General features: G+C 47.7%; 1 protein-coding gene across 2 annotated transcripts; it reads left to right on the forward strand.

The window, feature by feature from the left end:
- The first annotated feature begins 55 nt into the window (after positions 1 to 55).
- On the forward strand, positions 56 to 12,832 carry ENTPD7 (ectonucleoside triphosphate diphosphohydrolase 7). 2 transcript variants are annotated; one of them, XM_079977093.1, is made up of 13 exons: positions 56 to 655; positions 913 to 1,014; positions 2,286 to 2,465; positions 6,458 to 6,663; positions 6,790 to 6,940; positions 8,288 to 8,391; positions 8,874 to 8,930; positions 9,342 to 9,490; positions 9,597 to 9,763; positions 10,043 to 10,367; positions 10,449 to 10,534; positions 10,697 to 10,858; positions 11,565 to 12,832. In XM_079977093.1, exons 2-13 carry the CDS (start codon positions 1,007 to 1,009, stop codon positions 11,791 to 11,793), a joined length of 1,824 nt encoding a protein of 607 aa, XP_079833219.1. In that variant the 5' UTR covers positions 56 to 655; positions 913 to 1,006; the 3' UTR covers positions 11,794 to 12,832. The 2 variants fall into 2 exon arrangements, with proteins under 2 accessions (XP_079833219.1, XP_079833220.1); XM_079977094.1 differs by lacking the exons at positions 56 to 655; positions 913 to 1,014; positions 2,286 to 2,465 and adding an exon at positions 4,106 to 4,327.
- Positions 12,833 to 12,857: the final 25 nt, after the last annotated feature.

Raw genomic sequence — 12,857 nt, forward strand, 5'->3', positions numbered from 1 at the left:
TACTTTTCCGCTTTATTCGAGATACGTGAGGAAAAGGAGAAAGGTATTGGCTACGATGCCTGCCGTTCAAACTGACAGGCTTGTAATAAGGCTGCGCAGTTTTCTATGGTGCGTGGGGTTTGTTTGTGGATGTTGGTTGGCTTGCTTTCAGTGATGACGTTGCCGTGGGAAGAATATGCCTGTACATTGGTGGACCAAACATGCAGTGTGAGAGTTGACTGGGGGCTGCGAATGGGCAACAGGGCGCCTGCGCGTTCCGGCGAAGACGAGGCCCACAAAAAAAAAAAGGAGGTGTACGTTGAAAAGCCACCCTTGGGCCTACGAATTGGGCAATATACGCATGACGTAACGAAAACCCGCCCGAATAGCCCTCGCCGGGTTGGCCCAGAGCTTGTGACGTGTTGGAAATTACTGAATGACACTTGAGGAGAGTATCGGGTCCCGTCCTGGAAAGCGCGGCGTGCCCTTCGGAAAGCGCAGCTGGTTGGCTGCCCGCCGCGGGAGGCGGAGCCCAGGCCGACTCGGTTCCGTTGCGTCAACCTTACCCGAGCTCTGCCATTGGCTGCCGCCCAGCCCGGTCGCCCTGGGGACGTGGCTGGAGCAAAGGGCCGACGAAGTCGTGGCGCCGGACGGCGAGCGCGGGGCGAAGGAAGCGGTAAGTCGGGCTCTCCGGGGAAGCGGGGGGAATGAGCGCTGCCTGTGTGGAAGGGGAACCGCGGCACTGCCGGGCGGAGGAGCCTGCTCTGCGGCCAGAGGCGCGCCTCTCTCTCTGTGAAGCTGATCTCAGCATGGGATGAAATGTGGAGCATTAATTGACGGACCAATTTTGTGGCCCTTTCAGGGGGTAGAGGCGGGAAGGTCGTCGGCGCTGATCCCTGGTTTAACCACTCCGTCTCTTCCTTCCTTTTTCAGGGTCCAGGATCATCCCGCAACTTGGAGGAGCCGAAAGAGATGCTACTTCCTCCTGGGACCCGCACTGGAAGCTGACAGACTGCGGGGCGAGCACATGGCCAGGTGAGGTGATGGGATCGCGGGTCCCACTACGAATTGCCCACACGGTCTCCTTTGCCAGCTTCCTCCTCCTCCTCCTCCTCCTCCTCGTCGTACCCCGTGGGCGTGGGCTGCTTCCCGGCTGCTAGGCAGGGCGGTGGCGACCTTGATGCCACTGGAAGAGCAGGTGCGCTGTGGGAGCCTTGGGGCCTGGAGTTTGAGACCCCTGACCCACAAGCGCAGGGGGAGACCAACAAAGAAATGGAAGGATCTCAACAAAGAACTCTTGATCTGAAAACCAGATATAGCCCAGCACTGATCTGGGTTCGAGGTTGCTTGTTGATTGGCATGGCTTTGGGACAGGGGTTTTGCATTTAGAACAGCTTTGCTGCAGGGATTCTTCCTGAAAGCTTTGGCGTTGCCTTTTGATTTGTGCTCATGGCACGATCTTCTCTTGCCGCTCAGAGATTGGGATACACACAGCGTTATCTACCCTTCTCTTCTGCTCCCTTTCCCCTGATGACCCTAGTTACAGTGACGCTGTCAGCCTCTTCCCTTGCTCCCTCTGTGAGGCTGGTATGTCTTAAAAACCTCTGCTGTTACAGCCAACCTGGCTAGCAGCCACTTAAGTTCAAAGATCACAGCTTGGTGCTAATCGGTGCAGGGTAGAAGGGCAGCCTGAGTGTTTCCACGTGGTCTCTGCAGAGTATCTGTGATTGTTTCCCAGCACTTTAACCCCATTATTATTCAAGTCCCAAATGAATGGTTGGGAAAGGGGAAGTGGGAACGAAGAACAGAGTAGCAGAGGCTCACCTGCAAGTTAGGAAAGATTGAAAATGTGCAATGCACCCATCGTGTGTGCCCTTCCACAAAGATGTGTTAATGATTATGGCTGCAATCCCAGGGAGTAAGCCCAGTGAATATAGTAGGATGTACTTCTGAATGAACATGCATAGGCTTGCATTGTTGGTGATTAATTGCAAACTATTGCTAGCTGACTCTGTTGGCTTGTTTAGATGCAAGGTTGCCAATGCCGTTAAAATGTCCTTTTAAGACTGCAGTACTCCGTACTCACATGGGTCCCATCTGCTCCTTGTTACATTCCCAGCTGCTTTAGAAGAAGGATCCTCCTGTACCAAACTTCCAGCTGTAGGCTATGCTGGTTTAGCTGTGTATGTTGGAAGCTTCAGCACTTGGATTTCTAAGATCATTTTGTTGGCAAGGACCTGTGGATGACTGATGAGGCTTTGCTAGACGTTTAACAACTGTTTAATCTGATTTTCCCCTTCTTCCAGGATCAGTTTTTCCTGTCTGTGTCCAGCATCTTGGCACTTCACAGTGCCTTCAGTGAGCCTTTGTCTCCGTCAGCGGCTGGGCCTGCTGGGCCTCTTAGTTGCAGCCAGTATTTTGCTGTTTGTGGGAATCACAAATCTATGGCATTGGAAAACTAGTTCTCGGGACTGGAAGTCTGAAAGGTGGGTGAATGTGACTGCACTGGCATGAAGCATGCTGGGATAAGACAAAAAGATGCTTTCAAAGGAGTCAGTCAACTTCCATTGCTTGTATTTCCAAGTTAGCTAAGCTTTAGCAAAGCATTCTAAATTAATTGCTTCTGAAATGGCTTGTTCATATAGGCGAAAAGGCCACTTTGTACCCTACAAAACGCTTAGAGAGATTAGTTAAGAATACGGCACAGTACTGCTCTGAGACAGCTAGGGCAGCCAACAGACTTCTGAAAAACAGTATGTTCTAAAGTAAGGTACAGCAGCACAAAATACCTTTTTTGCACATCTTTGTGAGATAAAGCCAGATATAATTATTTTTTTTCCTGCTCTAAAATAGAGGAGAGCTGCAGGAAATGAAATGGGTTTAAGGAAGCAATTGTCCAGCAAGACAAATTAGTTTATGCATGAAATAAAACCAACCCTAAAGGAAAGTGCTACGCTGTATGGCGTATATTAGGTGTCTTCAGGGTCAGAAAGTACTGTGTGCCTTTTAATCAAAGCTAAGATTATTCTGTACTTTGGGTGTTGTTGGACTCCCAGATCCCATCATGCCTAGCCAACATGACCAATAGCTGGGGATGATGGGAACTGAAGTTCATCAACATATGGAGAGCCAAGGGTAGCTACCCCTGCTCTAGATGTTGGACTACAAGGCTCATTGTTCCTGACAATTTACAATGGTCACTGTTACTAACAGGAGCTGGGAGTCCTAACACCACCTGGTGGGGGGGGACAGGTTCCTCACCCTTGCTATACATGCTACACATAATGTAGAATCTGGTTTCCTGGGGAAAGGGGGGGGGAGGGGAGAGTTAGTGGCACCAAACAAGGTGGCAGTTTCTATGGCACACAAAGTCCTTCTATCCCCCTCCTTTCCCCTCTGTTCTTCTACGATCTTGGTCTTGGGTTACAAAATTGGGCATATATTTCTGCATTTTTTGTGTAACACAAATATAGCAGTAGAAAGGGAGATGCTTGATGGAAAAAACTGCAGAGGAAATGGCAGGGCGTATTTCACAGTTCCCATCCAACAACAAAATGGGAGTGATGGGAAGAAGCCACATGGACTGAGTTCAGCTGGCATTTCCCCACCAACAAAGGCTGAAGCCCTTTTAAGCTGGAGGGGGAGGAGGAAGATGCTGTGCTAGTCCTGCTGGGCAGTGCTTTCACAGGGCTTCTGTTGGCGCTCTTCATTTAGTGAAATGTTGGGAATGAAGGACTGTCAGCGTGTCAACATAGGAACCCAAGGTTTAACTGCTGGGAAGTCCCAAATTTTGCCCTTAAATGATTCCCAACCCACACATATAATGCTCTTCAGTATGTTTGCACAGGGACTGGCAATTCTGCTGCCAATTGGTGTTCTGCAATTGGAAAGTGTGAGGTATCTGGCACAGAAGCAGTTGCTTGAACTGGTTTGCCCACCACCTTTTACACAGTCCCTCTTTGGGTATTCAGGCTTCACATGTAAGCAAAAATGTGAGGAGAAGCTGGAGAACTGTGCTGCCAACCCCTCTCCACAGCATCATCTGTACAAAGTTCAGAGCTTTCTCTCTCTCTCTCTTTCTCTCTCTGTGTGTGAAGTCCTGATTTAGCAGACTTCTAAATCGCACAAGGAACTGCCATGAGGAGAAGAGGCTTCCCACTTCAGACACCTCACTTTTCCCTATACCCACTCCTCTTAAGATGAGTAAAATTTCAAAATGACTAGATGTGTGAGTTGAAGTATTAACACCAGTCTGCTGTTCCTAAAGAAAGGAAGTTGTCAATAAATATAACACCAGAGAGATAGGAAAGCATAAAAGACAACAAGCAACTCGTAAAGAAAACAAAAGGTAAAAACAACAACAACAAAACTTCTTAACATTACTAACTGGTTCTTCATTGGTGCTAAATATGCTGGGCAGATTACTAAGAATTAAAAATTACTAAACTAGGAAGTAATTATTTACATTTCTGTTCATAAGATGACAAGGAACAGTTCTTTAAGTCAAGGATGAAAGCTGATGATTTTCCATAGGCAATACTGCCTGTCCCCCAGATGTATCTTAAGAAATGAGGGGATAGTTTTAAGATTCTAAGTTAGGATCCCCCAATCTGAACCAGACTTCTCATGGTCTGCTGGAAAATGACAGTACTTCTTCTGAAGCCATAATTTTATTTGATATGCTAAAGAGGGTCTCTCCAGCTGCGGTTCTTTATAAGATTAACAAGTCTAGACTTGTTGATGTTATCACTTTAAAATGGGCCATTAAGATAAAGGTAGGGTAAATGTTTTGGCAAAAGCCAGCTATTTGCATTTGACAACCACCTTAAACAAGTCATTTTCAGACCAAAGGAGAGATTGGTAATTACTTTTAAATTCACATTTCCTCTAAACTATACATTCACATTGTATACATTCTCTCAGCTTCCCTTATGGCTGGTAGCAACTTGCCTTTAATTTTAAAAGGGCATTTCTGCTGCAGCTTTTGTTTGCATAATATCCAGTAACATCCAGCATTTATTTGCATAACATCCTGCAGTAATTATATTTATTAATTATGGAATGTATATCCTGCTTTTCTTTCATCGTGGAACTCAAGGTGGCATATATAGGAATCCAAGGTGAGCCCATCCTGGCAATAATAATAATAATAATAATAATAATAATAATAATAATAATAATAATGCCCTGCTCATCTGGCTGGGTTACCCCAGCCATTCATCAGATGCACACCAGCTTACCTTCAGCAGGTTCATTGCTGGACTTGGGACCAATGCTTGTGCCTCTTCTTTCAAGAGCAGAGCTGATCCTACAAGATGCATTTAGCTGCATGGCTTTTATTTTTTCAATGTGATGTGGATTGGACAGAACTTTCTTGTTGGGACAGACTACCAATTACTGTACTCAAATAATGTGACATTCAATGGCTCCTCTAGAACTCAGACCCTGATAAACTTCTTGTCCCACCTGACACAGTTCAGAGGGCCTGGCACTGCCTCAGCCATGGTAGTCCTACCACATGGCAGGCCTTGGGTCTTCCTGCTTCTCCTCTTCCTTTGCCCTTTCCTCCTTCCATGAATGCTGATTAACAGATGTAAACAAAGACTGATATAGTGGCTTATGCCTCAACTTTTGTGACCTGACCTGTCTGTGATAGGTCTGGCTTCTCCTCCCTCTTGGATTAGATGCAATTGTATCTGTGCATCTCTTGGCTCCTGTGTCCATGGGGAAATCCAACTGGAATACTTGGGGTGGTGCGTGGCATTTGTGAGAGCTGCTGCTCTAGCTGAGTGCCCAGGGAATCTATGCCCTCTTCTGCAAAAGTCAGGATGTTGGAACATTTGGCCCTGTGGCAGTTGGCCGTGGGATGGCCTTCTTCAAACCCTTGCTTTGTTCCACCGCTGCTGCTGCTGGGTGGGGGAAGCAGCAGAGGCTGTGCTGACTGAGCCAGAATTTCCTTCAGTGCAAGAAAGGGGAGCAGGATCAATAAAAACTGTGGTGGCATGAATTCTCTGTCTAATGGATCTGCAAAACCCACTAATTTGGTTAGCTTTCTTCTTAATGGCTGGACATGGTGTGGTCTCTCAGTCCTGTTTTCTGATTGCACCGATGAAATGGCACAAAGTGGGTAGGTTGGGATGTCTGCTTCAGTTCTCTGGTTCCTGGGGAGCTGAATCCAGTGCCTAAGGGGATTCCAATAACTTTCATCTGGTTTCTAGAAGGGGGAACGAGAGCCTCCGCAGGGACTAGATGCACATGCTGGGTCAGCATCGCTTGAAGCATTTATGGAGAAGTGATATAGGCATTTTGTGTTCCTGTAATTCCTGTTATTGCTGTAGTGCAATAATAGACAGCCTCTGAAAGAGCAGAGCAGGCGTTTTATGGAATGCTGGATCTGCCTTTTTATTTTCTTTTAGGGGTGTGAAGACTGGTCTGGTCTCTAACTCTTAACTCCAAATCTTCCTCATTCCCCTTGCAGGTACCTGGAACGGTTTCATACCTTGGAGGCAACGGACACAAATAACCCATCTCTGAATTACGGGGTGGTTATTGATTGCGGGAGCAGCGGGTCCCGAGTCTTTGTATACTTTTGGCCACCACACAATGGGAATCCGCACGACCTGCTGGACATCCGGCAGATGCGAGACCGTAACGGCCAGCCTGTTGTCAAGAAGATCAAGCCAGGTTTGGATATTTCCAAATGCCTTTTTTGTTGGTGGCTGTGAACCCACAAGCACCAAGCACCTGGAGGTGGGCAGAGTTGTTCTGTAGAGATGGCAGCTGAGGGAATATTCCCTTTTCATTGTACAGGGATCTCTACTCTGGCAGCCACTCCAGACAAAGCTAGTGACTACATCAGGCCGCTGCTCAGCTTTGCTGCTGCCTATGTGCCCAGTACCAAGCACAAGGAGACTCCCCTCTACATTTTGTGTACTGCAGGAATGAGACTGCTGCCTGACTGGTGAGTGAGCTATATTTTTCCAAGACCTGAGCAGAGTAGGCTTGGGACTGGGGAGCAGGAAGTGCCGGGCCTCTTGGAGCTACAGATGGACTTGCATCCTGAAGTGGAAAGGGACAGGGTGTGGGGTGTATCTTCACTGTAGCAGTCAAATACAACATTTCCTGTTTCCTAGAGTGGACACACAGGGGAATGTTGCTCCAGACAGGGAGGATTTCCTGTCATACCTGCTCTGGAGCATCCTCCCCCTGTGTGCGACCAGGTAGATGGGTGTGACCCTAGCAGACCCTATAAAAGGGCCAGTCACGCAGCCATCTTCCTCTTTTGCTGCTCTTTTGCGACTCCTCTGCTGGCTCTTAGCCAGCAGCACATGGCTCATTCTTACAGAGGATGGAAGCCACAAGGTAGAAAGTCTGAGGCCTAGCTCAGACTTCTTTTCTCTACAACTGTAACTGTGACTACAAAATAAAGCCTGCCTTCAGGACAATACTGTGAACTGAATGTAAGTAAACTTTATCATTACTTTTAAAAGAAGACTGTCATGTCATTATTCTTTTTATGAGGGAACTAAAGGGGAAATTTACCAGGAACAATCCAATCTGGACAAGCCAGACTGGATTGCTCAATTCAAATGATTCTAACAAATCCATCAACTAGCTTACAGCAATGTGCAAGGGAATGTGCTCTGCTACTACTACTAATAGTAATAATTTATTATTTCTACCCGCCCATCTGGCTGGGTTTCCCCACCCACTCTGGGTGGCTTTCAACAGAACATTAAAAACAGAATAAAACTTCAGACATTAAAAACTTCCCTAAACAGGGCTGCCTTCAGATGTCAAGGTGTTCCACTGGGTGGGCACCACTACCGAGAAGGCCCTCTTCCTGGTTCCCTGTAACCTCACTTCTTGCAGTGAGGGAACCGCCAGAAGGCCCTCGGCGCTGGACCTCATTGTCCGGGCTGAACGATGGGGGTGGAGACTAGCTCACTAACGTGAGTGAGGAAGGATAATATTTAATCAATATATCCTCTCCTACTATCCACAACATTCCCACACAGGGTTCCCTAACTTGATAGTGAGCAATGGGTCATCTCCACCCCAGGTGGACTAAAAATTAAGTCCTGCTTTTGAAGTTGTTGTGGGTGTTGGCAAATTTGTGGCAGGAAAGAGACCAAGTGAAAAGGGTGACTTGCACAGGGAGACAAAAGGATGGGATTTTGAAATGAGGTCAAGTCTGCTGTTTAGACATCTTGACCATTCGGCAAAGGAGCAGTGGAGAGGGGGGTCATTATATTTCAGTACAAAGAAAGGGAAGTTGCTCAGTTTGTCTGCTTGTGGATCTTCACAGGCAGCAGACGGCCATCCTGGCAGACCTGGTGAAGGATGTGCCCTTGGAATTTGATTTCCTCTTCTCAGAATCACAGGCAGAAGTGATCTCTGGGAAGCAAGAAGGTAGGTGTTGGGCCAGAAAGGCTCGCTCACTCCATCATCACTGTGATGAGGCTGCATTTTAATGTTTCAATATTTTAATGCTGTATTTTAATCTTGTTTTTAAGTTGTATTCATTCAACTTGTTTTTATTATTGCTTGTTAGCTGCCCTGAGCCCGGCCTTGGCTGGGGCGGGCGATGTATAAATAAATAAATAAATTATTATTATCATCATCATCATCATCATCATCATCATCATCTTAGGGAGTTTGGCAAAGGGTGAAGGGAGAGAGGGGGGAAGGTAGGTAGTGAGGCAGCACTGCGCAGGATCTGGGGGCTTAGCTAGCTGTTACACCAGCTTAACTTGCTGTTGGCGGTGCCTGTCCCTTGGGGTTGTTCCCTCCCCTCAAACTTCACAGGGTGCTACTCAAGTCCTGTACCTTCAAGGAACCCAAAACTGCTTTTGATTCTCTTTCTCCCCCACCCCCACCCCCCAATTTCCCAGGAGTCTATTCTTGGATAGGCATCAACTTTGTATTGGGAAGATTTGACCACGAAGAAGGTGAGACTGCGGGAAAGGGACAGTGGAGTTGAATGGGTAGGTAGAAGTTTTCTCTTTTGGCTCAGTTCCCTCTTGAGGGAGGGAATCTCCAGCACAGTTTGCTCGATTCCCAGCAGGAATGGAGATTTGGCTTTCCCACATGACCTGAACTAAGGCCCCTTCCCATTCTGCAGTTTAGCAGGAGTGAAGGTGAGCAAGAGAGACTAGAGCGGATCCCCACTTCTTCCCTAACTTCTGCCCCCCCCCCGCCCCCCAAACCCTAGACATTTCTAGTGTTCAGCCTAAGAAGTATGGGGATGTGCCATCTTCCATCTCCATTGCTTTGGAAACTCACTCTTTCTCTTTCTCTTTCTCTTTCTCTTTCTCTTTCTCTTTCTCTTTCTCTTTCTCTCCCTCCCTCTGGGATTGTAGAGGAAGATGCAGTGATTTCTGTGACCCTGGCTGGCCAGGAAGAAACCCTGGTGCGAAAGAGGACTGTTGGGATCCTTGACATGGGAGGTGCCTCTCTGCAAATCGCCTATGAGGTGCCGACTTCCACGTCCTTCTCTTCCCCGCAGGAGGTGTGTAGTTTGGGAAGGAAATATGTGCTATGGTCCAGGTTGGGCACTGTTTCTTACTCCTGCTCTCCCCCCCCCCCCCCGCCACTCTCCCCTCTGCTACCGACAGGAGGAAGCTGCCAAGAGCCTGCTTGCTGATTTCAACCTTGGCTGTGACATGCAACACACGAAGCACGTGTACCGAGTCTACGTCAGCACCTTCCTGGGCTTTGGGGGCAACTACGCCCGGCAGCGCTATGAAGAGCTGGTGCTGAATCAGACCACCACCCGCAACAGGTGATGTCCTCATGCTGCCAGGTTTCAAAAGGTCTGGCTAAAGGCAGCTCTGGATTCCACTGCCCCCAGGAGTTCAAGGTGTGGCATCCTGGGAGAGGGTGTGTGTTTATTTGTAGGAGGCAGGCTCCCTGAGTGATGAGATCAATGGGAGAAGTTTTTGATGGTCCGTATGCATACCTCTAGCCTGTTTCGGGGTGGCACAGAAGAACTCACTGATCATAACTTGCCGCTGGGGATGTCTGTGTTTTCCCAACCCTGAAGCTTACGCTCTCGTTGCAGGTTGCAGGGTGAGCAGCTTGGCGCAAATGCTGGGGTGCCCGTCTTGGACCCCTGCCTGCCTGTGGGACTGGAGGATGTTGTGGAGCATGGCGGACAGACCCTGCACATCAAGGGCCAGGGGGACTGGCAGTCGTGCGCGAAGCAAGTGCGCCTCCTGCTGGCGGGAGACAACAGAACCACGGTGTCTCTGCGCAACACCTATCAGGCACCAATTGACTTTGTTAACAGCGAATTCTATGGGTTCTCTGAATTCTACTACTGCACCGAAGATGTGCTGCGCCTGGGAGGACTGTACCACATGCCCACGTTCACACGCGCTGCCCAGGTGACTCTAGAATATGTGATCACTTTGCCAGGATAGGGGGTGTTGTTTCTGTGCCCACTCATGTCTTTTGCCTCCTTCCAGGATTTTTGCAGCCTGAGCTGGTCCTTATTGACCCAGAGGTTCCGAGACCACCTATACTCAGCACATGCAGATCTGCACCGTGTCAAGTAAGAATACATTCTTCCTTTTCACAGAGAATGTGCTTGGTCCTCAACTCTTCTTCCATGGACGGTGAAGGGGTGGGGGTAAGATTGCCCCCCAGCAGTCTTCTCAACTGATGAGCCTCAGTCCAGCGTATTTGTGATTGAGTCTCTATGCTCTGCTTGCAGGTACCAGTGCTTTAAATCAGCATGGATGCACCAAGTCCTACACGAAGGCTTTCATTTCCCCAAGGATTATTCTGGTCTGCGCACAGCCCAGTTGGTGTATGATCGTGAGGTACAATGGACACTGGGAGCCATTCTCTATAAAACTCGCTTTCTGCCACTCAGGTAACCTAAATTGCTGCCCACTACATGTTTTCTCATCTTAAGAGTGGTAGAGTTCTTTTGCTTACTTCAGAATCAGTCTTTCAAACAAGGTCTTCAGTAAAGAACTGGACCATGGCACTTGACTAGGAGTAAAATGCCTGTTTTCTAGCCCTAATTAGAGTGTTCAGTCATCTTAATATGTGAACTTGGGAGTAAGCCTCACAGAGTTCAACATGAGGAGGGCTTACTCTCAATAAGTATGCATAGGATTGAGCTTGAAACATGGAGGAGTTGAGTACTCTGTGTTTAGTCTGAAGTTGCATTTTTTTAAACTTGAGAAAGCAAGTGATCTGCCAGCAGTGCTTTTCTGAAAAAAAACAGAGGAGAAAGCAGAGGCATGCAGAGACCTGGTATGTTTTTAAGAGGTACCTAAAGGAGAGACATTAAATGCACCCTCAATGAAGCACAGAGCCTGCGTGAAAAGGAAGTTGATCCTTTATCAGTAGGCAACATGCTGTCTTAAACCGTTAAAAAACTAAACCTATGTTTTTGACACCTCTCATCTATTTACAAATGGTCTGTAGGGCATAGGCCTGAGAAAAGCCAGGTATTTGGGAATCATACTTAACTGCAGTATCTGGAATGCTTCTGTCTGCTAGTTGCAAGAGATTCAAGCTTAGCGCAGCTTCACATTTTAACTTCAGACTGATTTTTCTTTGTTTTTCAGGGATCTCCGCCAGGAGAGCATCCACCAACCTCGCAGCCCTTGGCTCCGTCTCTCCTTTGTTTATAACCACTACCTTTTCTTTGTGTGCATTCTTGTGGTGATGCTTGCAATTGGACTCTACCTCTTCCGTCTGCGCCGCATCCACCAGAAGCAGTTGCACGTGGCACAGCTGGACCTGCTGTGGCTAGCAGAAGTGGTGCCGCTGCCAGCACAGGAGGCAGCCTCCTGACAAAAGAACTACCTCTCAGTGAACTCTCTCCATGTCTGCCCTATTGGCAGTGGCTTTTAATGGGCCAGAAGCTGTGATTCGCTTGCGGGCTAGTCCAGAATTCTGCAGGACTCCAGTCCAACCCCAGGGCCTAAACAGTGTCTGCTCAGACTTGCCCCTAACCCAAGCCGCTCAGCCCTAATGGACTCTAAATTTTCCTCCATGGCTGAAATCCCCAGCCACTGTGGGAGAATCACGCTGCAGGTGCTGTGAGGCAAGGGAAGCTGATCTCTGTTACCCTTGACAGTGGGCAAAAGGCAGCATAGCTGAAAGTGACCAAAGAAACTTGATTTACTCAGGAAGGGAGGGAGAAGAACCTTGTGTGGCCAAGAACTGGACAGCTCTCCTGCAAAAGGAAAGAAAGTGGTTCTTTCTGGTGCTTTACTATGAGCACGCCCCCCCCCCTACTTCTGTTGATGTCTGTGAAAGGACCAAAAAAGGAGTCGTGCAAACAGGATTCCTTGAGGGTAAGAAATAACCTTTTTAAAAAACCAAGGCAGATATTTTGCTGCCTTCCTTCACACTCCTCCCCACAAATACATTTTGCACAAACTCCTTTCAAATCCCACATTTACCCATCATTCAGTGTGTCTCAGTGCTGTTGTCCCAGCACTGGGGCTTCCAGCAGTTCCAAGTTTCACAGAAGACCACCTTGAACTGTGGAACGCTGTCTCTGGTACTTGTTTTAACAACACCTAGCCCATAAACTCAATCAACTATGGGCTAAGTTAAATTATGAATTTGTTTTCATACTTGAACTCGTTACTGTAGCAATAAATTATGCTGAACTGTGTAAGCAGAGTTTCTTGATGCTAGTTGTGCTGGAAGCTTTTTGGTTGGTGTAGCTGGTTGGTTTTACTAGCTGTAAAAACCATAATTTCTCACCTGTGCTCAAGAATGAGAACCAATCTACAATTGTAGGCCAAAGGAAAAGAACTTGCTTTATTGCTGTATCATCCTGAACACAATAGGGTTACTATCATAAATCCTAGTCTGGAAATTTGCAGTGGCTTAGTTGCTTACAC

Source organism: Podarcis cretensis (assembly GCF_951804945.1).
Source record: "Podarcis cretensis genome assembly, chromosome: 5".
NCBI classification, from domain to species: domain Eukaryota; kingdom Metazoa; phylum Chordata; class Lepidosauria; order Squamata; family Lacertidae; genus Podarcis; species Podarcis cretensis.